The sequence below is a fragment of the Coturnix japonica genome, chromosome 9, assembly GCF_001577835.2.
Source record: "Coturnix japonica isolate 7356 chromosome 9, Coturnix japonica 2.1, whole genome shotgun sequence".
In the NCBI taxonomy this organism is placed as follows: domain Eukaryota; kingdom Metazoa; phylum Chordata; class Aves; order Galliformes; family Phasianidae; genus Coturnix; species Coturnix japonica.
Genome location: NC_029524.1, coordinates 13,871,649 through 13,893,995, shown reverse-complemented (window position 1 = coordinate 13,893,995; position 22,347 = coordinate 13,871,649). Strand labels below are relative to the sequence as shown.

At 62.6% G+C, this 22,347-nt stretch overlaps 5 protein-coding genes across 8 annotated transcripts; 3 read left to right on the top strand and 2 right to left on the bottom strand.

Annotated features, from left to right (window-relative positions):
• Nucleotides 1-1,101: 1,101 nt before the first annotated feature.
• On the top strand, nucleotides 1,102-3,406 carry CAMK2N2 (calcium/calmodulin dependent protein kinase II inhibitor 2). Its single transcript, XM_015871828.2, has 2 exons — nucleotides 1,102-1,350; nucleotides 2,799-3,406. Exons 1-2 carry the CDS (start codon nucleotides 1,182-1,184, stop codon nucleotides 2,867-2,869), a joined length of 240 nt encoding a protein of 79 aa, XP_015727314.1. The 5' UTR covers nucleotides 1,102-1,181; the 3' UTR covers nucleotides 2,870-3,406.
• Nucleotides 3,407-4,250: 844 nt separating this feature from the next.
• Nucleotides 4,251-8,095, bottom strand: EEF1AKMT4 (EEF1A lysine methyltransferase 4). The gene is made up of 3 exons (XM_015871779.2): nucleotides 7,987-8,095; nucleotides 6,610-6,898; nucleotides 4,251-5,170 (listed from the first exon to the last, which is right to left on the bottom strand). Exons 2-3 carry the CDS (start codon nucleotides 6,799-6,801, stop codon nucleotides 4,877-4,879), a joined length of 486 nt encoding a protein of 161 aa, XP_015727265.1. The 5' UTR covers nucleotides 6,802-6,898; nucleotides 7,987-8,095; the 3' UTR covers nucleotides 4,251-4,876.
• ALG3 (ALG3 alpha-1,3- mannosyltransferase) lies at nucleotides 8,034-10,658 on the top strand. The gene is made up of 9 exons (XM_015871774.2): nucleotides 8,034-8,409; nucleotides 8,492-8,591; nucleotides 8,680-8,827; nucleotides 8,946-9,106; nucleotides 9,185-9,305; nucleotides 9,493-9,698; nucleotides 9,838-9,914; nucleotides 10,044-10,188; nucleotides 10,278-10,658. The coding sequence occupies exons 1-9, from the start codon at nucleotides 8,157-8,159 to the stop codon at nucleotides 10,465-10,467; spliced, it is 1,401 nt and encodes a 466-aa protein (XP_015727260.1). The 5' UTR covers nucleotides 8,034-8,156; the 3' UTR covers nucleotides 10,468-10,658.
• A 216-nt stretch (nucleotides 10,659-10,874) lies between these two features.
• Nucleotides 10,875-20,248, bottom strand: VWA5B2 (von Willebrand factor A domain containing 5B2). 4 transcript variants are annotated; one of them, XM_015871773.2, is made up of 22 exons: nucleotides 19,550-20,248; nucleotides 17,893-18,081; nucleotides 17,621-17,782; nucleotides 17,138-17,369; nucleotides 16,880-17,034; nucleotides 16,510-16,641; nucleotides 16,307-16,431; nucleotides 16,042-16,218; nucleotides 15,861-15,971; nucleotides 15,549-15,754; nucleotides 15,358-15,472; nucleotides 15,105-15,290; nucleotides 14,885-15,023; nucleotides 14,532-14,815; nucleotides 13,271-13,496; nucleotides 12,848-13,189; nucleotides 12,644-12,781; nucleotides 12,489-12,569; nucleotides 12,177-12,254; nucleotides 12,030-12,099; nucleotides 11,717-11,825; nucleotides 10,914-11,513 (listed from the first exon to the last, which is right to left on the bottom strand). In XM_015871773.2, the coding sequence occupies exons 2-22, from the start codon at nucleotides 18,029-18,031 to the stop codon at nucleotides 10,914-10,916; spliced, it is 3,807 nt and encodes a 1,268-aa protein (XP_015727259.1). In that variant the 5' UTR covers nucleotides 18,032-18,081; nucleotides 19,550-20,248. The 4 variants fall into 4 exon arrangements, with proteins under 4 accessions (XP_015727258.1, XP_032302415.1, XP_015727259.1 ...); XM_015871771.2 differs by having other exon boundaries at nucleotides 17,893-18,054; XM_015871772.2 differs by lacking the exon at nucleotides 19,550-20,248 and having other exon boundaries at nucleotides 10,875-11,513; nucleotides 17,150-17,369; nucleotides 17,893-18,146.
• Nucleotides 20,249-20,335: 87 nt separating this feature from the next.
• On the top strand, nucleotides 20,336-22,260 carry LOC107318208 (serine/arginine repetitive matrix protein 2-like). The gene is made up of 2 exons (XM_015871776.2): nucleotides 20,336-20,835; nucleotides 20,896-22,260. Exons 1-2 carry the CDS (start codon nucleotides 20,419-20,421, stop codon nucleotides 21,682-21,684), a joined length of 1,206 nt encoding a protein of 401 aa, XP_015727262.1. The 5' UTR covers nucleotides 20,336-20,418; the 3' UTR covers nucleotides 21,685-22,260.
• Nucleotides 22,261-22,347: the final 87 nt, after the last annotated feature.

Below are 22,347 nucleotides of genomic sequence, written 5' to 3'. Positions count from 1 at the left end.
TGCTCCCCCCCCGGTGCACAACACCCCACTGCCATCTCCCCCGCAGCCCATCTGCTCCCCAGCCCCGTGTCTCACCGCTCCCTGCCCATGGGCAGAGGCACGTGGGCCTGGCGATGGGGAAAGCAGGGCACATCTCAGCGTGGGCCTCTCGCCTATTTTTCCAGGCTCTTCTTTTTTTGAGGGAGCAGAAGCTGCCAGATGAAGGGGTTGGAGCCGGATCCCTGGCAAAGGCAGCGATAAAGGATTGCCTTGTTGGTGGGGAGGGGGCACCACTGCCCCAGCGCTGCTCTCAGAGGGGAGCGGGCTCTGCAGAGCCCAGCACAAAGAGAACAGCACAGCAAAGCCTTCCCAGAATAGCAGCACCTGCCCCCTTGCACGGACTGGCCCCACTGATGCTCTTCTACAGCAGCTTTCATCTGCCATCTCAAAGCACAGGAGGGTGGTGGCGTTGAGAAATGGACCCTGTCCCTCCTCCCCCCACAGCTGAGCCTAAATAACACCCCAGCGATGGGGAGGGGTCCCAGGTGGGGCTTTCTCAGGTCACTGATACCAACGTGGTGCAGCTGTGGCTCTTGGAGGGGAGGCATGATGGTCTCTGGGGCTAACAGCAGCTGACCCACGGCACATCCATGTAGGGATGGCTCTGTCTCTTGTCCTTACTGCCCCGTGGCTGAGCGTAGGGGCAGCAGCATCCCCATTGGAACCCACGGCTCTGCGTCCAATCCACAGCCCCACAGATACACCCTGCGCGCATCCATCTGGGTGCACACGTGTACAGTGACCCACACGAACCCACAGAAGGGGGTGGGGGAAGCCCTACACGGGGGCTGCCAACGATGGGGATGTAGCGCCGAGCTGGGGACGGGCACGGGGGAATCTCTGCCCGCTCGGTGGGGTGGGGGGGACCCACGCAGGCGGTGCAGCGCTGGGGATGGGCGCACCGAGAGCGGACGGACCCCGGGCCGTGGGGACGGGCAGCCACCCCCGGTCCCCCCACGCGTCCCGTCCCGTCCGCGGAGCTCGGAGCCGCCCCCTCCCGCCCCGCCGGGGTGGGGGGGTCCCCGCTCCCCCCGGATGCATGACTTCATCCTTCCGCCCGGCTTTCCTCCCCGCCGCCGCCGCCGCCGCCGCAGACTGGCTCCCGGCTCGGCGCGGCGCGGCTCGGCCCGCTCGGCCCCGCCATGTCGCAGGTGCTGCCCTACGGCGAGGACAAGGTGGGTCGCTACGGCGCCGAGCCCGAGGCGGGGGAGCTGCCCTTCAGCTGCCGCCTGCAGGACACCAACGCCTTCTTCGGGGGCAACCAGGGCAAGCGGCCCCCCAAGCTGGGACAGATCGGCCGCGCCAAGAGAGGTACGGACCCCCCCGACCCGCCGCCGCGACCCCTCGCTTTCCCTCGGACCCCCCGGTTGCGCCCTGCAGCATCCCCGTTCCCCCCGGCGTCGCTCAGCCGCTGCACCTGCGGCTGTGCCCTATAGCAGCGCTGGGAGCCCCGGCTGTGCCCCCCCGCACTGCAGCCGTGCCCCATAGCATCCCCATGGACAGCATCCCCAAGGCCAGCATCCCCATGGCCAGCACCCCCATGGCCAGCATCCCCGGCTCTGCCCCACAGCATCCCCGGCTCCATCCGCCGGCACTGGGCAGCTCCAGGAATCCCACTCTGCGGCGCAGCTCCAAAGCCGCATGATGCGCCCCCCCACCCCCCCGAACTACCCCGGGCATCCCTGGGGCTGCCCCCCCGCTCCCCCCGGGAGCTGCTTTGCGGTTGCCGAACCCCCCTTGGGATGTCCCCCCCCCGGCCCCATAGGCAGCCCCCGGCCCTATAGCGTTCTCCCTGCCACATCCCCGCCTGCTGCAGCGACCTCACAGCAGCGATGCTCAGCAGCATCACCCCCGCTTTGTGCCCCCCCGGGGCTCCGTAAGGCTGTTTGTATACCATCCCCCGCCTCCCCGCTTCCCTTCATGCCGCAGAGACCCTATAGCAGCTCAATCCGAACCCAAATAAATACTCCCCCCCACCCCTCTGCTAAATCCCCATCCATCCATTCTTGGGGAACCCTTAGAGCAGCCCCCTCCCCACCTGCTCGGGGGGGGCACTGCCAACCCTCCTCTTGAGCAAAAGGGGGGCACACAGCCCCCCCCCCCCCGAGTACCTACACTCCCACCCCTGAGAGATGATGCACTGCTGCCCATGCCCCCCCCACCTCATTTTGCAATGCTGATGGATGGGGGCAGTGGACCCTCTCAGTGGGGGCTGCTGGGGGGTCCTGCACAGTGATGATGCTGATGGAGGGGCTCTGCCCAGCTGCGGGGGTCTGTCCAGCGGTGCTTTGCTGATGCCTATTGCTGTGGGGGGGGGTGTCTGTCCAAAGGCATATGACTGGGTGCAAGGGGGGTCTAATGATGCTGATTGCCATTGAGGGGGGGTCCTCACAGCTCCCCCCATAACATCACACTGCAGTGAGTGATGCCGTGGGGGCCCGATGATGCCCCCCCCCCCATCGGGTCATTACCCATTCTGCTCCTGTTGCTCTCATCAGCGGTGCCGCAGCGCAGAGGGGGGGGGTCCTTCCCACCCCCGTTTCCCCATCCAACCCCCCACACCTGACTGCCGGGGAGGGGGGGGGGGCACCCTTCACCCCACATCCCATAGGGTGTGTGTGGGGGGTCCCATACCCCAAGCCGTTGGAATGGGAGAGCGGTGGGGCAGCAGGGAGGAAGGGGGGGGAGGGTATGAAGCCACCCCCGCTTCTGTCCCCACACCCACCCACGTCCCCCCCCCTCCCCGCATGTCCCCGCAGTGGTGATCGAGGATGACCGGATAGACGAGGTGCTCAAGGGCATGACGGAGAAGTCGCCATCGGGGGTATAAACCCAGAGAACCACCACCAGGACCCACGGAGAGGGGGGGGGCCATGCCCACGCCCCCCCCCATCACCCCGGGGAGGGGGTACCGTACGCCGGGGGCCCCCGCTCCATCCCCGCCTTCGGGGCCGCCCCCTCGGGCCATGCACTTTACCCCCCCCCCTTCCCCTGGGCAGAGGGACCCCCCCCTAACAAAAAAATATACCTTTAAAGGTGTGGGGGGGGTCGGAGCGGACTCGGAGCGCTGCTGCTGCCCGGAGATATTCTTTGCTCCATCGTTTTTCTGCATGAGCTTTGGTGGCCCGAGCGCCGTGTCCTGGTGTCGAGGGTCAGCCCCACTCCGGCACGCTTCTTTTTAACAGGAAAAACAAAACAAAATCCTCATATTTGTATTTTTATATATATATCTATCGATCCGAATCTTTGTTAAATACGATCGATCCGCCGACGTCGGTCCGCTGTTGGAGCCTGCAGTGTAAAAGGGGGTCATATTTTTTTCCATAAGAAAACAACAAAAAAGAGAGAAAAAAATAATATATATATACATATATATATATATAAAGGTGGGGGGAGATGGAGAGAGAAAGAGAGGGAAAAGGGAGAGAAAAGGGGGGAATAGAGAGAGAAAAAGGGGGAATAAGGAGTGAAAGGGGGAAGCAAAAGGGTGAAGGGGGGGGTGAAGAGCGAAAGGGAAAATAAAGAGTGAAGAGGGGAAAATAAAAGGAGTGAAAGGGGGAAAGAGAGTGAAAAAGGGGAAAGTAAAAGGGTGAAAGGGGGAAAAAACAGAAGAGTGAAGGGGAAAATAAAAAGAGTGAAAAGGGGGGGAAAAAGAGGTGAGAGAAAGGGGGGAAATGGGGAATAAGGAAATGAGGGAAGGGGGAAAAAAGGAGGGAAAGGAACAGGGGGAAATGGGGAGAGAAAAGGGGAATATGGTAAGAAAAATAAAGGGGAGAAGGAGAAAAGAAAGGAGGAAAAACAGGAAAGGGAAAAAAGAGAAAAAAGGGGGGAAAGAGAAAAGGAAAAGAGAGAAAAACACAGCATGGAAAGGGGGGGGGACCACACCACCATCATCCATCGCCCCGCAGCCGCCTCTGCCTGGAGGGATGTGGGGTTGGGGGGGCTGGGGGTCCGCTCCTCAGCTGTCCTTCTTAATTTTGTACTTTAATTTAATCTTGTTTTGTAAGAAGCTTCTTTGGGGAGGGTCTGGGGGAGGGGGGGTGGGGAGGGGGGGATGTTGTGCATGAGAAAAGCCGTCATCCTGTTTTTCGGTCGCGTTTATGGGGACAATAATGCAAAAAAAAAAAAAAAAAAAAAAGGAAAAATAAAATTAAAAAAAAACAACAAAAACAAATAAGCAAACAAAGGAAACCACAGAGAAACACACGAGATCAATGAGGAAGAGGAGCGACCCGCGCGCCATCGTGTTCTACCAACGGCCCATTGTAACGCCCAGCGCCATTTGTCACTGTACGGTGAACAAAACGCGATGAATAAAACACGTCCATGTACCGCCGCCGTCTGCTCCTTCCTCAACACCACCCCCTAACACACAGCACCCCACAGCTCTGGGGGGGCCCTGCTGACCCACTTACACTGCGATGGCAGAGCCCTGGGCTTGGGACACCCCACTGTGTCACCTGCCTGCTGCGTGGAGCTGCCCTGTGCCTGGTCACACATCACCCACCATGGTCCTTGTGCCACCTCCCCTAACACAGGGGTGTCCCCAGACCGCAGGGAGCAGCACAGCAGGGTCACGTCCCCCATCCCACCCTCCCCTTCAGGCCCGGGGCTCTGTCACAGCAGCGCTGGGGGGTGGGGAGGAGGGTGGAATTAAACCCGCTGCAGTCTCATTCCCAGCTCCCTGGCTGCAATCCGAGAGGAGGAGGAGGGGTGGGGGGGGCACAAAGCGATGGGCAGTACACAGCCCTGCTGCCCCCCCTCCATCTCATCCAGCTGGGATGGGGAGCTGGATTTCCCCAGCCAAAAAGAAAGGCGCAGAGGTGACACCGCGGGGTCACAGTTCGATGGCGTGGAGAAAGTCCTCATCCTCATCCTCATCCTCTGCCATAGTGAAAAGGGGCGGGGGGGCTGGGGGGGGGCGCCCCAGCTGCCTGCCCAGGGCCAGGTGGTGGGGGTCCAGGGGCTGCCCTTTGCACATGATGTAGACGAAGTAGTGGAAGGTGTCCCCGCAGGCTGTGTGCCGCAGCGACCAGCCAAAGGCCTCCTGTGCGTAGTGTGGGATGCGGAAATGGGGCTGAGCGAAGGTGATGGAGAGGAAGCGGCCCCCCGGGCGCAGCACGCGGCTCACCTGTGTGTGGGGGGAGAAAATGGTGTCAGTCTGTCCCATTCATCAGCCCCAGGCCCCCCTCAGCAACCCCTCCGTCCCCATCACCCTCCGTCCCCCCCCCCAGGTGCGGTTGGAATGGGGAAGGACTCGGCCCTTTAATCACCATTTTCTCCTGGCTGGAGCTAAGCCCCCGCTAATAGGATGGAAAAGAACATCAATTTTCTTGCTTGGCTTTATCCAATGTCAAAAGGCTCTCGTGGCCGGCGCCCGCGTGCTCTGCATGCCAAGGAGCGCCGGGGCAGCTGCAGCAATGGGATGGCGGCACAGCACCGGGGCTCCATCCCAAATATCCCTACAACATTATCTGCCAAGCACCGCCCCACACTGGAACAGCCCCCCACCCAGCACAGGGCATAGGGACAGGAATGTCCCCAGGGGTGTCCCTAAGTCATCCCCCCCCGCACCCCCCGCCATCACCACGCAGCGGTGATCCCGTTAGGGGGCTCCCTAAGAGGATTATGGGGCAGGGGCTGCTCGGCCGCCCCCCCTGGGACAGAGGCGGCATAATGGAGGTTTCCAGGTCAGAGGCAGCAATGGGATTGGTGGGGGGGGGGGGGAGTTGGGGGGGGGGGGGGGTAATGCAGCAAAGGGGTGGGAAAAGCAGTGGATGCCCACCAGGGAGAGGGCTGAGCCCTCTGTGTGGACAGCAGGGACCAAAGGATGGTGCCGTGCCCGATGGTGCTGGGGGAGGGCAGGGATTGAACGCAGGATTAAAAATGGGGAGAAAAGAGAGAGAAAAAAAAAAAAGTCCTAAATCCTCATTGCTTGGCCCAGTGACAAGGACAGGCAGGGATAGGATGCCAGGGCTGGGCTCGGTGCTGGCAGCGTGCAGGGTGCCCTACTCAGCTGGGATGCTATGAGGTATTAGGGGATGGGGGGGCAGCCCCAGCCATGGGGGGGCCGTGGTTCTGGTGTCAGCCCCTGGGGAGGAGGGCTGGGGGCTGCCGGCACCCGCTGCCCCCCCTGCTGCACTGAGGCAGCTCCATCCCGCTGCCAATTAATGGGGGCCCCGAGGCATTGCCCGTCCCTGTGGAAACGCCACAGCCCTGTCGATGCTGACGGGAGTTTCCATGGCAATGCTGAGGTGGGGACTGCAGGACAGGGACCCCGCTAAAGAGATCGAAGCTGAGCCAGGATGGTGAGAGGGTGAATGGCTGTGACTGCCCCACTGCCGTCACCTTGCCTGGAGCTGGCAAGGCCGTGCTGCTGTGTGTGTACCCATAGCTGTGGGGATGGGGCTCAATATGCATGTGACTCCTGGGGATTTGGGCTACAAGAGTCTGGGAGAGGCACCAAAAGGAGTTGGGAGGATCTCTCGGTGCCCCTCCAGCCCCAGCACTTCTCACTTGGGGAACTGGGGGGTATGTGGGGTGGGAGGCACTGCCCCATCCCTGCCATACCTCTGCCAGCACCCGGTGCATCGCAGCGGCACCGCGGGGGGACACGTGCCAGGGGTCAGTCTCCTCCACCAGCAGCACGTCCAACGTGCCCTTCTCCAGCACCACGTCAAAGGAAGCATCAGGGAAGGTCAGGGAGCGCATGTCCATGACAGCCCAGCGCAGGTCGGGGCAGTGAGCGTAGCGGGAGCTCATGGCCTCCACGCAGGCAGGAGAGAAGTCGATGCTGGTGACGTCGGGGTAGCCCAGCTCGTGCAGCTCATAGCTCAGAGCACTGGTCCCACAGCCTGTGCTGGGATGGGGATGCTCAATCAAGAGGGGTTGGTCGCATAGGACTCCCAGGCAGGGCCCTGCCTCACACCATCAGGCCCAATGGGACTCCAATAGGACAATCCCAAGACCCTGAGCTCCCAACCCCAATGGGAACATAACAGGAACCCCAAATCCTTGTGCTTCCCTACCCTACCCATGCTCCCCAGGACCCCAGTGCTGTCCCAGGGATGCTTGGCTGGGGACTGACTCATTGTGACCTCCAGGTGGAATCCCCCCCTTGTGTCCCCCAGCCCAATAAGACCCCCTTCAAGATCCTGCCTCGTGCCCTCTGGAACCCTAGTGGCACCCAAACAAGAACCCCAAGAAGCTGTATCCCATAATCCTGCCATCATGCCCATGTCCCCCCAATCTATGACCTAAGCAGGGATGTTCTGGGGATGCCCCAATGACCCAAAATGCTGCGTGCTACCCAACCCTGCCCATATCCCCCAGCCCTACCAATGCACCCCGGGACCCAAATACTGTCTCAGGAACACTCAGCTGGGGATAATCTCAATGGGACCCGTAAATGGGGGTCAGCCTTGTGCCCCTTGGGACCCCTGAAACCTTGTGCCCTTCAACCCTGCCCACACCCCCAGGGACCCCACTAGAAACGTCTTGAGATTAATGTTCTGGGGACACCCAGGCAGGGGCTGATTGTAATGTGCCAACCAGGACCTCGTGCCCCCCACATCGAGGGGTCTCACCCCAACGAGAGCCCCGTAACCTCGCATCCCCCAACCCGGTCCGTGCCATCCCGGAGCCGAGCAGCGTCCCGGGGGGGTCCGTCCGTGTGCTGACTCCAACGGGACACCGGAGCGTGCTCCCGGTCCCGGGTACGTTGTGATACAGCTGAGCCGCGGGGGTCGCTGCCGGCAGCCGCTGATCCGTTAATGCGATCGGCGATGACACCGCCCGACGGCACCTGCCGCGCTGGGCTCATCCCGCTAAGCCGCGCGGCTCAGGTGGGATTAGCGCGCACTGACACCGCCCCGCCGCCCCCCGCCGTGTCACGGCCGCCCCCCCCCCGAGCCCCGGGGCGACCCCCCGCCCCGAACCCGCCCGTACCGAGCACGAGGATGCGGTCGTGGCGGCGCAGCTCGGGCTCCAGCACCGCTCGGAAGCGCTGGAGGCCGCCCAGCCACTCGTGGTGCTCCGCCCCGTCCCGCCGGTACCGCTGCTCCCAGAAGCGGCGCCGCGCGTAGCACCGAGCGGCGGCGGGCGGGGGGCACCGCTCCATGGCGGCGGCGGCGGCGAACACGTGCAGCTTCCGGCGTGCGGCTGCTAAAAGCTTCCGGTCCTTCCGCTCAGAGCTTCCGGCTGGAAACGCGTCTGTGAATAAAAGGTTCCGTGTGAGAGGCGGCATGGCGGCGGGGCTGCGCCGGTTGTGCCGGGAGCTGCTGCTGGAGCCGCGCTACACGCCGCTCGTGGCCGCCTGCCTGTGCCTGGCAGAGGGCGGCGTCAACCTGTGGGTGATCCGCAGGGTGCCCTGTGAGTACCGGGCTGTGCGGGACGGGGGGACGCGGGGACGCGGGGAGCCCCGAGCCGCCCTGAGCCTCGCACCGCCCCGCAGACACCGAGATCGACTGGCGGGCCTACATGCAGGAGGTGGAGGGGGTCAGCAACGGCACCCGGGACTACACCGAGCTGCGGGGCGACACCGGGCCGCTGGTGTGAGTGACGGCATGGGGACGGGGTGGGGGCGGCTGTCCACACGGTGTGTGTGTGCACGGTGTGTGTGTACCCGCTGTGTGCCCGCAGTTACCCCGCCGGCTTCGTCTACCTGTTCCTGGGGCTGTACTACGCCACGGGCCGCGGCACCGACATCCGCCTGGCACAGCACATCTTCGCTGCCATCTACCTGCTCAACCTGCTGCTCGTCTTCCGCATCTACTGCCGCACCTCCAAGGTACGGGGCACCCCTGTGTGCTGCCCCTGTGTGCCATGCCCTGTGTGCTGCCCCTGTGTGCCATGCCCTGTGTGCCCCCCCTGTGCCAGGCCCTGCCGCTGAGCCCAAGTTTCAACAGGTTCCCCCCTACGTCTTCTTCTTCATGTGCTGCGCCTCCTACCGCATCCACTCCATCTTCGTCCTGCGGCTCTTCAATGACCCCGTGGCCATGGTCATCCTCTTCCTCGCTGTCAACTTCTTCCTGGAGGAGCGCTGGTCCTGGGGCTGCCTGCTCTTCAGGTGCGAGGCCGACGGGGCTGGTCTCAGCATTGAGGCTCTCCCTGTGTAGGCTGTGCTGTAACACCACTTCCCACCTAGCCTGGCTGTGTCAGTGAAGATGAACGTCCTGCTCTTCGCACCCGGGCTGCTCTTTCTCCTCCTACTGCGCTTCGGCCTCTTGGGCTGTATCCCCAAGCTCTGCATCTGTGCCGTGCTCCAGGTTGGTTCCTGCCACTCACCATTGCCCGCTGTCACCAGAGCATCCTTGTGGGTCTGCTGCAGCTCCAGGACCTGTGTTGGCCCCATACAGCCCCCCAAAGGGTTCCCAGCTTTGGCTTTCCCCCATACTCACCTCAGCACACAGTGGGGGTAATGGAGCCCCAAGTATTGGCTGCTGTATCTTGCAGTTGGCCCTAGGGCTGCCCTTCCTGCTGGAGAATCCTGTTGGATACCTGACACGCTCCTTCGACCTGGGCCGTCAGTTCCAGTTCAAGTGGACAGTGAATTGGCGTTTCCTCCCAGAGGAGGTTTTCCAGCACCGGGCGTTCCATGTCGGGCTGCTCCTGGCACACATGGCTGGCTTGGTGCTCTTTGCACTACACCGATGGCACAGGTGAGACCTGGGTGTCCTCATTAGTACTGGTCCCCCATCAGCCATACCTTGCCAGCCCTCATGGTTATGGCTCATGGGGTAAACTGGGATTGGGAAAGGCTTTGAGCAGCTGAGACTGATGTTTGTGCTTTCCCCGCAGGTCCAAAGAAAGCATCCTATCTCTGCTGAAGGATCCAGTCGAGAGGAAGCACCCATCTCCTCCCTTGGGTGCCAACAATATCCTTTGGCAGGGTGGGAGACAAGGAGGGTGGGAAGGGCAGGGCAAGCACTAAAGGCTGCTCCTGGGGAACCATGGGGGCATTGCGCTTCCAGCCTCTTGGGTTTGTTACCTCAATGCCCACTCACAGATCGTCTTCGTCCTCTTCTCCTCCAACTTCCTGGGCATTTGCTGCAGCCGCTCCCTCCACTATCAGTTCTACGTCTGGTACTTCCACACGCTGCCCTACCTGCTGTGGTGCACCCCAACCTCCAAACTCGCTCACATGCCCAAGTACGTGTTGGTAGGGCTTGGTGTTATGTGGCTGCTGAGGTTTTGAGGAGGCTGTTATGCCCCCTACTAACCCCTGGTTCCCCCCACAGAGTGCTGCTGCTGGGTGTGATAGAGCTCTGCTGGAACACCTACCCCTCCACTGTCTGCAGCTCCCTCTCCCTGCACGTCTGTCATGGACTGGTCCTGCTCCAGCTGTGGTATGGCACAGCCTTGCCACCAGCCCCACAGCCCCCCCGGCCCAGCAAGAAGTCGGATCCCCTCTCCAGGAAGGCACTGTGAGAGCACTGGCTGGACAACGGGAAGGGACTCCATGTCGGCTCCTCTGCTTGCTCTTCTGCCTGCCTTGCTTCCAGGTTGCCCCTGGCCACCTGAGGAGGGCCACGAGCCCTGGAACTACAAAGGGGGCAATATGGAAACCTGTGCTGGGCAGGACTTCTCCAATAAAGGGGCTTTGGGGGCCCTTTCCTGGCCGCAGTGTCCTTGTACTGTGACAGTGCCCAGAGTGTGCTCCTTTTGGAGAGTGGTGCCTGGGGCCAGCGAGTGGAACAAGCCTTGCTGCAAGGCTTGAGTGGCTTTGATGCCCCCCCTTGCAGCCTGGCTGTTCCCTAACCTCCTGTCTGCTCCCTCCCCCAGGGGAAGGGTTGATGATCTCCAGGTCTCTGGGCTGAATGGAAGCGCACAGGCAGCACGAAGCCAGGCACCTTTATTGATGGCCCCTGTGGCCATCACACGTTGTTGGGGTTGTAGCACAGCATGTTCAATGTGATGTTCTCGTCCCAGTGCCGCAGCAACAGGAACAAGTGCCGGGCTGCCCCTTTGAGACAGCTCACGTCCAGGCCCTCAGGCAGCTGCTGTGCCTGCAGCCACGCGTCTGCCTTGGCTGCCACCAGCTCCCATTCATCAAAGAAGGCAGCACAGCGGTGCTCCAGCCACGCCAGGGCCACCGCCGTAGCCCAGCTGGCACTTTCCAGGTCCTCCAGCCCCACATCCTGCCAGCCTGCTTCCGATGGGGCAGCTGAGTGGGGGGCAGTGTCAGACTCGGAGCCGTGCCCGCTGTCTGCCTGTGCCCACACGGCCACACTGGGCACCTCAGAGCAAGTGCTGTGGGACTGGGGTGAGCCAGGCTCTGGGGCTGCAACCGGCTCCTCGCCCTCAGTGCACAGCCCTGCCCTGGGGCTGCTCTTGGCCACGGGGGATGTGGGGCTGAGGCTGGCACGGTGGGAGGCATAGGGTGAGGCACGACGCAGGCGGTCTAAGGGGATCTGCACCACTTCAGAGAAGGTCTCAGTGAGCTGGAATGGCCCCCGTGCTTGCTGTAACTGCACCTGCAAGGGGGTTAGGGGACTGCAAGGGGAGCAGGCAGGGACCCAGATTGTCTGCAGTCCCAATACTTGGCAGTGCAGGAGGGGCCCTGGGCTGCAGGGGCTGCCCGATGCTGTGGGTTCACCAGTGCTCCTCGGAGCCACTGGAGATGTATCCTCTGCAGTTGCAGCTGGAGATACCAAGCACAGCCTGGAAGGGTCCTTACCAGCGGGAGGTAGTCGTGGCTGGCGGCCGTGCTGGAGCACTCGCTCTCGGGGCTGAGGCACTGTGGTCGCAGCATCAGGCTGGGCCCCCTGCGCCGGGTCAGGCTGAACCTGCAAATGGTGAATGAACAGGGCAAGGTGTCGCCTGGTCCTTCATGAGGGGCAGTGGGACCCCTGCACGCTGCTGCAAGGATGGGGCTGGACCACTGACCCTCCCACCCCACCCACAGAGCTCAAGAGGTGACACTGCCCAACTCCTCCCATTGAGGTGCTGCATCCCCCCCACCTCAGAACCCATATGCAGGGCAGCCCCACCTGGAGCCAGCAATGCTCTCTGTGGATTTCCGGGAGGCCACGGAGGAGCTGGAAGGGCTGGTTGGAAGCCCTGCAAATGGGAGAAGCAGGCAGTGCAGAGAGGCCGTGGTGCACGGGGATGGGTTCATCCTCAGGGCCGTGTCCTACCGTGAGAGCCGTTCTGCTTTTCCCAGCCAGAGGTGGCAGAGGAGGCACTGACTGGAGACCCAGGAACCTCATCCCTCCCTGTAGAACAGCAAAGCACTGAGGGCAATGAGGCCTGGGGACCTGCACAGCCCAGTCCTCGTGGTAAATTGCTGCTGACCCCATGCCCAGCACAGAGCAGAGATCAGTTCCTCCTGCAGCCTCATTACCACCAACTTGGGCTGGGCACGTGCAGTTCAAGGGACACCCTGCTATGCTCAGGGTCATTAAGATCCCCAAGGGCTCGGGGTGGGATGTAAGGGGTTGGGTCCATACCTGCACCAATGAGAGCCTCCTGCTCCTCCGTATCCCGTTGCCGGCGACATCGGCTCCCTGCCGTGCCTGTGCTGCGTGTGGCTGCAAGGCACCAATGCCAGCTCAGTGCATGCCATGCTCAATTCCCCATCCCCACCCTGTCCCCCCAGCCCTACCTGTGCTCCACACCTGCGGGGCTGCAGGCAGCACCACCTGCGTGGCCCCATCCACAGGCACCACGCACGTGTAGAGGGAAGGCACGTTGCAGGCTTTGCTGGTTTGCATGGCTTTCAGGCGGAAGCGGCGGGCAAAACCTGCACAGAGCCAGGTGTCAGCGTGTGGTGGCAGCAATGGTGACCTGGGCAGGGAGCAGCACTCACCCTGCTCCAGCTCAGCTTCACGCTGTGCCGCCTTTTCGCTGTCCTGGATGACGGAGCGTGCTGCCAAGCCATGCAATGGTTTCTCCCCTGCTGTGGCTGCCCGCCGCGGGGGGTCCTCTCTGCCCGCCCCATCCCGTGGCTGCAGCAGGGCCTCCAGCGAGGCCGTCACCTCCCAGGACACGGGCTGGCCAGCGTGCAGTCCGTGGATCACCACGTGGCAGCGCAGGGGCAGGCAGGGATCGCCCTGGCTGGGCTCCTTCGCCTCGGGCACCACCGCGCTGAAGAGGTAAGAGGGCTCCACCAGCATGTCCCAGTCCAGGTGTGTTGGTGACAGGAGGTTATCTGCATGGCCCAGGATGTGGGATCAGTGCGGTGACCCCAGGTGACACTGGGATGATTGTCCTTCCCAGGGCAGACACTCACTTGACTCCCCAGTGCTGTGCTGCAGCCGCGGTGTCCTGGGGCCCAGCTGGTCCAGCTGCCCCTCCACAGACTGGTTCCTCTTCTGGGACACCTTCTCCAAGGCTCGGCAGAGCCGGCGTGCGTCCAGCTCCCCGTGCGGCGACGAGAAGCTGCGGCCAGCCAGGGCAGCTCGTGCCAGCACCTTCTGCCGCCGTGCCAGCTCCTCACTGCTCAGAGACACCGGCACCTGCAGGGAGCTCACGGCGAGCACGGGGCTCAGCGGCACGGAGTGCAGGTGGGGCTGTGCCAGCACTCAGCAGGGTCCCCCAGCCCTATCTGGTACCCTGCCCTGCTGCAGTGTGAGCTGGCACCCAACATCCATCACCTCCCTCACAGCAGGTTGTGCTCATACATTGCTTAATGCACATGGGAAGGAATGACAGCACCGAGACGTGAGTTTGCAAACATCTGTCTAGGGCTGATGTGGAGACAGGAGGGATGCCCCATCCCTGGAGACGCCCTTCCAACTCAAACATTTCTATGATCCTACATGTTTTTGGTGATGTTTGCACTTGTGGGTGCTGAAAACCCCACACTGGGGCAGGGCTGCAGCACCCAGAGCCAGCAGCCGGAGCGCAGGGATGGTTTACACTGGGGAAATCACTTACGCTTGACATTTCAGCTGCAAAGGCCACCAGCTGTGTGTGCTATTGTGCAGCCGGTTACCTAACGCGTCGGGAGGGAGCAACAGGCGGTGCTGGGCTGGGAGACAGCTGGCCTCACCTGGCCTCGGGGACATGGCACTGTGCTTAGCAGGGTGCAGCTTCCCCTGGCACAGCAACCAGGCTGGATCCAAACCCAGACACGAAGCAGCAGGGACGAACCCATCGCTAACAGAGCATCCTGCGGCTTTGGCAGAGGGCTGCAGCAGCCAGGCAGGAGCCAGACCACCCCCTCCCTGCCTTGGCAGGTTCACTGCCTGACGGCCAAATGGTTGTTTCCACTTCATTTCTGCAGCATCAGTGAGGACGTGAGCTGGCTGAGGCTTTCATTAGCCACACTTGCCTACCGGCACCTGGGGGGGACTGACTCTTTGGTGCCCAGCATTCTGGTTCCAATGAGACAAACCCACCTGAGGAACTTGCTGGCAGCATCCAGAGCTGACCCTGACTAAATACAGACCATGGCCCTCCAGTTTCCACCTTAACATCCCCCCATATCCAGGCCCAGTGGGATGGCAAAGCCCCAGCCAGGTGGGAAGAAGCTCCAGTGCATCCCTTACCTTGATGGCAGCAGGGGCCGAGGGCAGTGGGGCAGATTTGGTGGAGGACTCACAGAAGGACAAGCTCTTCTGGCCCTGCTGGGAGGTGGTGTCAGGGGCTGCAGAGCCACTGTCCGGGGCCACGTCACGGGAGCCGGTGGACTCGCTGCTGGTGGAGCTGCGGGACAGCAGCCCCTGGCTGCGCTCCGTGCTGACTGAGCAGTGTGTCAGGACATACTGCTCCTGGATGTAGGAGGGCTGGTAAATACGCTTCCAGATATCTCCCCCTGAAGTGAGGTCAGCACCTGCAGTGCAAGCACACAGCCGTCAGCTCACAGCCCCTCTCAGCCCCTCTCCATGCCCGTTCTACTCACTGCGCTCCGACTCCTCTGTGCCAATGGCAGAGATCTCCACGGAGGTGTCTCTGGAGCTTCGGGACAGCCGTGTGCCCGCTGGGGTGGGCACCTCCTCCTGTGAGGGGACGGCCGAGCCCCGGCGAGCTCCATCCCGGCCCTGCAGAGAGTGTGTCAGCACCAGAGGGGACCACAAAGATGGTCAGGAGGATCCCCAATGGCAGTATCCCCCCGGCCTCACCACAGGGCGCTGGTCCCGAAACCGGGCGATGCTGTACAAGGTGCAGTGGCTGATGAGCCGGTCCCCGGGGTAGAGTGCTGCAATCTCAGTGGGGGAGAGCAGAGCCTCAGTGCTGTCAGGCACGTACCAGTCGATGGTGATGTCGCTGACGGCCGGCTCCATCGCCTTCTTCAGGGCCTTGATGAGCTGGGGCAGGGAAAGGAGCTGGCATCCAGCCCCACCATAACCCACGTGTCCCACGTCCCACTGTTACCTTGGGCTGCAGCCTCTCAGCCAGATCCAGGAACTCAGCACGGCCATGGCTCAGCTTGGCTATGGCTGTTAGCAGCCGCCGGCACACCCGTGGTCCCATCCCAAAGCTAAAGCACCTGCAGGAGGGAGCCATGCACTAAAACACCTCTGATTTCAGGGACAAGCCTCTGGATTCCATGCCTGACGCCATACCTGACAGTGCTGGCCTGCCTGCGCACCAGCTGCAGGATGCGGCCCACATCACCCACTGCTGCCGCCGCGGTGAACAGGAAGAGCTGCCGGGGGTACCCGTGGTGCAGGGGCTGTGCCAGTGCCCAACTCAGCGCCGCCAGGAGGTCAGGGCTGCCCATGGCCGCCCGCAGCTCACCCAGGTGGCAGCACGCCCGCTGCAGCGTCTCCTGCCCGCCAGGACAGCCGGCTGGTGGGGATGGCACCAGGCAGCCATCTGCAGCGGGGCTGGGTGGGGAGGATGAAGGGGGACAGAGGGTCCCCCACAGCACTCACATTGCTGCAGAGGCGGCTGGAGGGGAAGAGCGGCTGCAGTTCGGCACCAAAAGTTGCCATGTTGAGCAGAGTTCCTGGGGGGAGGCTCTTCAAGGCCACCAGCAGCGCTTCCTGGGGTTGGGGACAGTCATCAGGGCTCTCAGCTCGGTGCGGGGTCCCCAGGCTCATCACACTGCCTCACCTTGACCCTGTCGACGTCAGGGCTGCTCACGGCTCCGCTGCGATCTACAAGGAAGAGGACCTCACGGGTGACACTCTGCAGGTCCCCTGGGGTGGCCTCCACCTCCGGGCAGAAGTTGAGCATCAGCACGGGGTTGTGGAAGATGTCCTTGTGGAAACGCTTCTGCACAAAAGCCACCTGCGAGAGTGCAACTCACATCAGGGCCTTCCTCGCCACCACCACCACCACCTTCTTCTTCCTCCCAGTCACATCAATGCCCGCTCACCTGTCTCTCCCCACTGCCATCCCTCCTGGCTATCCGCATGTAGTCCCGGCGTCTCCGGATGTGTGCCTCATATTCTGGGTACGTCATGGTGCCTTCCTCCATCACCAGGTGGGGCTGGTGGGGCTCTGCAGGCGCTCACGTTTGCCCCATGCTTTGGGGACATGCCCACCCACCCCCGGACCCGCTGCACCCCCAGCCCTTACCACAGGGGTAGAGGATGATCTCCACATCTCTGTCATAGCGGTGACGCTCAGCCAGGGTGACGCAGGTGGTGGTGGCAGAGCTGGCCCAGGGGTCGGCATCGGCACGCAGCGCGTGGGTCGGGCTCTCCAGGCCTGGAGGGGGCACAGACCCACTTGGACCCAGCCCTGGGTAAGCCACCAGGCAGCGCTGATGGGATTCATGCTGCTGGCAGCCAGCAGCACCGTGGCTGACCAATGTGCCCCTGCAGCCTCCATCCATCACGCCCCCGCCGAGGATGTAGGCTGCTGACTCAGAGCCTGGTGGCGCTACTCAAACAGTGCTAATGTCACATGCAGAACAATTCTGCGAGCCCCCAACCCCCAGCCCTACCTGCCAGCAGGCAGGGGCCCTTCACCAGCAGCTCAAAAGCAAACTCGTAAGGAAAGGGGTTGTAGGGCTGTCCCCTGAAGACATCTGAGCTCTCCGCAGGTGCTGCGGGTACGGGCTGGCTCCGTGCACCGGGTCCCCCGAAACAGCTGGTGGGGCTACAAGGGGAATGGGGTGAGGGCAGCTCCCACAGCTCCCCTGCACACCCAGCATCCCCCCCGACCCCAGGACAGCAGAGACTCAGAAAGCCATGAAAATCACCATAGGGCCAACCTGTCGTCACACAAGCTTCCCGGCTCGCTCTCACGCTCGGGGGCGGCAGCAACGCGTGGCACAAGGACGGAGGGTAGGACGAGGTGCAGGGCCCCCCCAGGCAGCGTGGGCAGCTCCCGTGCTGTGCTCAGGGTCACGGCCAGGCTCTCCGCCGGCCCCATTGAGCCCGTGATGATGACGAAGGTGGAACGCTCAGTGTCCTCATCCAGGACAAGGTGACCTGGGTGAGGGGAAGGACAACGTGGGCATCAGTAGTTGAACCAATTACTCACCGAGGGGATAACAGAGGGGAGCACAAAGGGATGGGAAAGATGGACAGAGAGGAAGAGAATAGGGCTGAAATGGCAGAAAGTCGTGGAGTCACTAGGGAGAGCAGAAATAAAGAAAGAGAAGCATCCCTGCAGCTCTTCCGGAGCCGCAAAGGGGCCTCATCAGCCCCTCGTGTCCCTGTGCTTTGCCCCACGCACTCACCGCTGGCACAGCGGCGCGGCTGCCCTGGGCTGCTGCCACACTCCAGGCAGCACTCCTGAGCCCGGTGCCTGCTCTGCACCTGGAAGGTGATCCGCCGGCTGCCCACCACTGCCTCAAAGCCAGCAACCAGCTCTGAGTCCTCCAGCGGGTAAATGAAGACACCTGCAGGTGGGAGAGAGCCCAGAGGCAGAGTCCAGAGTGGCAGTGGGGTTGGAATGGGGTACCCCAGCATGGTGTCTACAGGGTTCCTGCACCCCAATAACCGTCCTTACCTTCCACAGGATCTTCACGTGGGTTGGTGTACAGGAGCTGGGCAGTGATGCTCAGCACGTACCCATTGGTGCACGCCTTCACCCTGGAGCTCTTCAGAGGCAGAGCCTCCCAAGAGGAGAGCACGTACAGACCTGGCATAGTCCCTTGGTCCCTTGGCACGGCTGCAAGATGAGGTGCTGGGAGGGGGTCTGTAGAGAAGGGGCTCGTGCACACCAACAAAGGAACACACACATGGACCTGAACCCAAATCTCAGCTCTGGAGCCGAACGTCAGCCCTGTGGAGCCATGAAAGCCCACGGGGCCAGCAGCAGCAGACAGCCACACATCCCTGTCTCCTGGCCACCCAAAGCAGCTCAGCAGCCTCAGGGCCTCTGCAGCCCATCCCCTGTGCTGGAGGGAAGAGCAGCATCTGCCACTCCCATCTCCATCCACCCACTGAGGTTACCAGGGTAATTTGCTTAGGAAAAAAAAGAAGAGATGCACAAGAAGCCCACGGCGTAACTAGGGCACAACAGAGTGCAGTGTTTGCTGGGGGTTTAATAATTAACAACAAGGTCAGTGCTGCACTGATGAGCAGCACAGAGGGGAAGGGGCAGCACAGGGATGCATGCGTGTGGCTATCCCTAACCCTATAACTGACCCTATAACCCTATAGCTAATCCTAACTCTAACCTTAAGCCTGACCATATCCTAACGCTAAACTTAACCCTAACCCCAACAAAAACCCTTACCGTAACCCTAACCCTAACGGTAACCCCATTCTAATCCCAACATGGGAAGAGAGGAGCACCCACCGTGGGACAGCAGTGGGAGCAGCACCCAGATGGGGACATCCCCAACCCCATTGCCTGGAGCCATCATGGATGGGGCCATCCCAAAGCCCTCCCATCAGTTCCCAAGGTACCCGGCTCAGTGCTCAGCAACGTGCCCGCTATTTGCTGTGCCACGCAGCCTTGTTTACCGGGGCTGCCAGCAGAAGCTGTTCCAGCTGCTTTTTATCACTTCTCTTTGCATTTACACTCGCAGGGTAAACAAGGCCCATCTGGCCTCATGTGCTGCTCTAAGCCCTGAGGTGATGAATAAAAGCAGAGATGCTCTTCGCCCCGAACTCAGCAGCAAATGGTGCCCAGCACAGAATCCCCACCATGCCCCCGTCCCCTGCCCACCTGCAGCACTTTGCAGCCCCCTCCTCACCCTCCCTGCCACGAGCAGCTGTAAAGTTGTCAGAGCTGCACCTGGGAGAGCTCAGCCCGGACATGGGAAATTACAGCCCCACAAACATGATGTCCCATCACAGCCCCAAACCCAGCACTGTGCGGGTCCCCCACTGCAGCTGACTCAGCTCAGAGCTCCCTCCCGTTAAACCCCTGGACAGCCCCAGCCCCGTGTCAGGGCACTTCCCCTCAGTGCAGCCCCAAAAATAAAAGCATCCCAACCCCACGGATCCCTCGGAACGGGAACAATCCCAGCAAACAGCTCTGACAAAGGGTCCCGCCGGTGATGGGAGGGCATTTATGGCACAGTCCTAGGACTGATGCCCTGGGGCAGGTCTCGGTGGGGCGATGATCTCAGCACTCGCACGGCCCCCCATTGCCTCACCTCACCATTACGCAAACCATGGGCAGCCCAAGCCCCCCATCGTGCCCCGGGCCTTACCTGGAGGACGATGATACAAGGACTGGGGGCTCAGCGCCCACACGAGCCGCACCAAGCTCCGCCCGGAGCGATTCCCTCTGCTGCGCTTGGGGTCTGCGCTCACCGATGCCGCCGCCCCACCCGCTGCAGGCTGCCGTTCTGGCACCGGCTCCTCACCGCCTCTCCATCCCCGTGCCAGCGGCACCAGCTCCAAGCCCTGCCTCGTTAAAGGGACACGGACCCGCTACGGCAGCCCCAGGGCGGGGGTCAGGCTGCGGTGAGGCCGAGCATCCGCCCCAAACCCACCCACCAGAACCCACAGCGTGCGGGGAAAGCCCTGATGGAGGGCAGGGAAAAGCAGAGGGGGCTCGTGGGGGGAGCTCAGCTTTAGGGCGAAGAGCGGGGATGGGGAGGGGGCGGGCAGGGGAGGGAGATCCCGGAGAGCACGAGCCGGGAATCCCTCAGCTGAGCGGGGCCGGGCAAAAACCCAGCAGCTGTAGGGCTGATCCGGGCAGCCCCCGCCCTGCGCTATAGACAGGGCTATAGATAGACAGGAGACGGGGCCGCGCTGCCGCTGCACTTTTTATAGAGCACGCACGGGGGAGGCACCGCCGCCGCTCTGCCGGCTCCAACACACCCGCATTGAACGCACACACTGCGGGAACACGGCACGGGGCCCGGGACGCTCCGTGCACCGCGGGTCCGGCCGTCACGGGGCGCGGCGCTGCTGCCCCCCAGCGGCGGCACGGCTGGGCGGACGGCACGGGGCGGGCGCTGCCCGGAAGGCCGGCCCCATCCGCCGCCTGCGGGACACGGGTCCGGGCTTGTGTCGGGGCGGGGCAGAGGAAGCTGAGTGCGGGGTGCGGGCAGGTCGTGCTGCTCCTCGAGACATGGGGAGGCCCAGGAAGGAGCCGGCCGGACACGCGTCCCCGCAGCCCGCGGCCTCCAAAGTGCCGCCCGCCGCACCGCCAACATCCGCCACTGCCGGCCGGGCGGCTCGGAGCGCTGCGGGACGGGAGGCGAAGGGCGGCGGGGACCGGACACGAGCCAACGCGAAGACACCGCCCGCCGTACAGACACCGCCCGCGGTGCAGCCAACACCCGCCGCTCCGTCCCGCGGTGCTCGGGGTGATGGCGGGGAGCAGCGAGCAGCCGCCTCCGGGAGCCAGAAGAAGGCAACGGGAACCAGAGCAGCGCCCAGCACGGCCAAGGGCAGAGCAGGAACGCACCTGCATGAAGGCACCAAGGCCGACACCAAGGCTGACACCAAGGCTGACACCAAGGCTGACACCAAGGCCGACACCAAGGCTGACACCAAGGCTGACACCAAGGCCGACACCAAGGCCGGCTCCAAGGCTGACACCAAGGCTGACACCAAAGCCATCACCAAGGCCAAGGCCGGCCCGTCCGGGTGCTTCCCACCCGCCCTGCAGAGCCACGACATGAGCCGTGTGGAGGAGCAGACCCGCGGCCAACGCGACAACCCGCAGTGGTTCGAGTGGCGGCAGAACCGCATCACGGCCTCGCTGGCGCCGCGCATCGCCAACAGCAGGTTCGCCAACGGGAAGACGGACAAGGTGCCGCAGTCCTACCTGAAGGCCGTGCTGGGCAACAAACCTTCCGTGCAGACGCCGGCCATGTCGTGGGGTATCCGCAATGAGAAGGAGGCCGTGCGGGCCTACGAGCAGCTCAAGTCTAAGGAGATGGGCCGGCCCGTGCAGGTGGATGATTGCGGGCTCTTCATCCATAAGGAGAAGCCGTGGATGGCCGCCAGCCCCGACGGCATCGTCACCGAGGCCAAGACGGGGAAACCATTGGGGCTGGTGGAGGTGAAGTGTCCCTACAAGCACCGCAACAGGACGGTGCGGGAGGCCTGCAAGGACAAGGACTTCTGCCTGGAGCTGAGCGGGGACTCCTACGCGCTGAAGCGGGATCACGACTACTTCACCCAGGTGCAGTCCCAGCTGGCGGCCACCGGCATGCGGCACGCTGACCTGGTGGTGCACACCAACAAGGAGACGGCCATGGTGCCTGTGGAGTTTGATGCCGAGTTCTGGGGGGAGACGGTGCCCAAGCTGGAGAAGTTCTACACCGAGGCCGTCCTTCCCCACCTGGAGCAGCAGGCCGCCAGCGCCGCCTGGGCCAAAGAGGAGTAGAACCCGCTCGTTGCTCTCCCAGATGTTCGCTTGGCTTTGGGTCGGCCATGCAAACCCTGCTGGCAAACCCTTAGAGTAGAAGCTGCACCTGAATCTTCTGCTGTTCCTGTTCTGTTCACTGCTTCTGTATCGCACCGGGATGAAAGAACCCACACCAGCAAGGAGTGATTTTGTTCTGTATGGGGAAAGAGAAGAGGCCTGGAGCCACCCTGCACTCCTTGCTGCATGAGCCCTTGGCACTGTGTGATGGAAGCCTGCACATCACGTCCGTCTGCACTGGAACTCCATGGGGAAAACTGGATCCTTCACCTCAACACTCGGCAGGACTAAACCTCAATTCCACTTGAGTGGAAAGCAATCAGGACAGATTTATGTGAGCTCGAGAGCAAAACACGAGTTGAGAGCTAAACCACCATGTGCCTTAGCAGCCACAGCAGGGGCAGCCCTCGTCCTGAGCCATCCCGCTGTGCTCAGGAATGGGATCAGATGCTGCCCACCCAGGAGGGGCTCTCAGGGAGGTGGGCATTGCCCCTTGGCTGCTTGATTCACTGTCAAATAAACCATCTGTTGAACCACTCCTTGCCTGTTGTGTGTGTGTGCGGCCTGGGGGGTACCTGCATGGGGGGGTTACATGCAGAGATGTTCAGCAGCTCGGCCAGATCC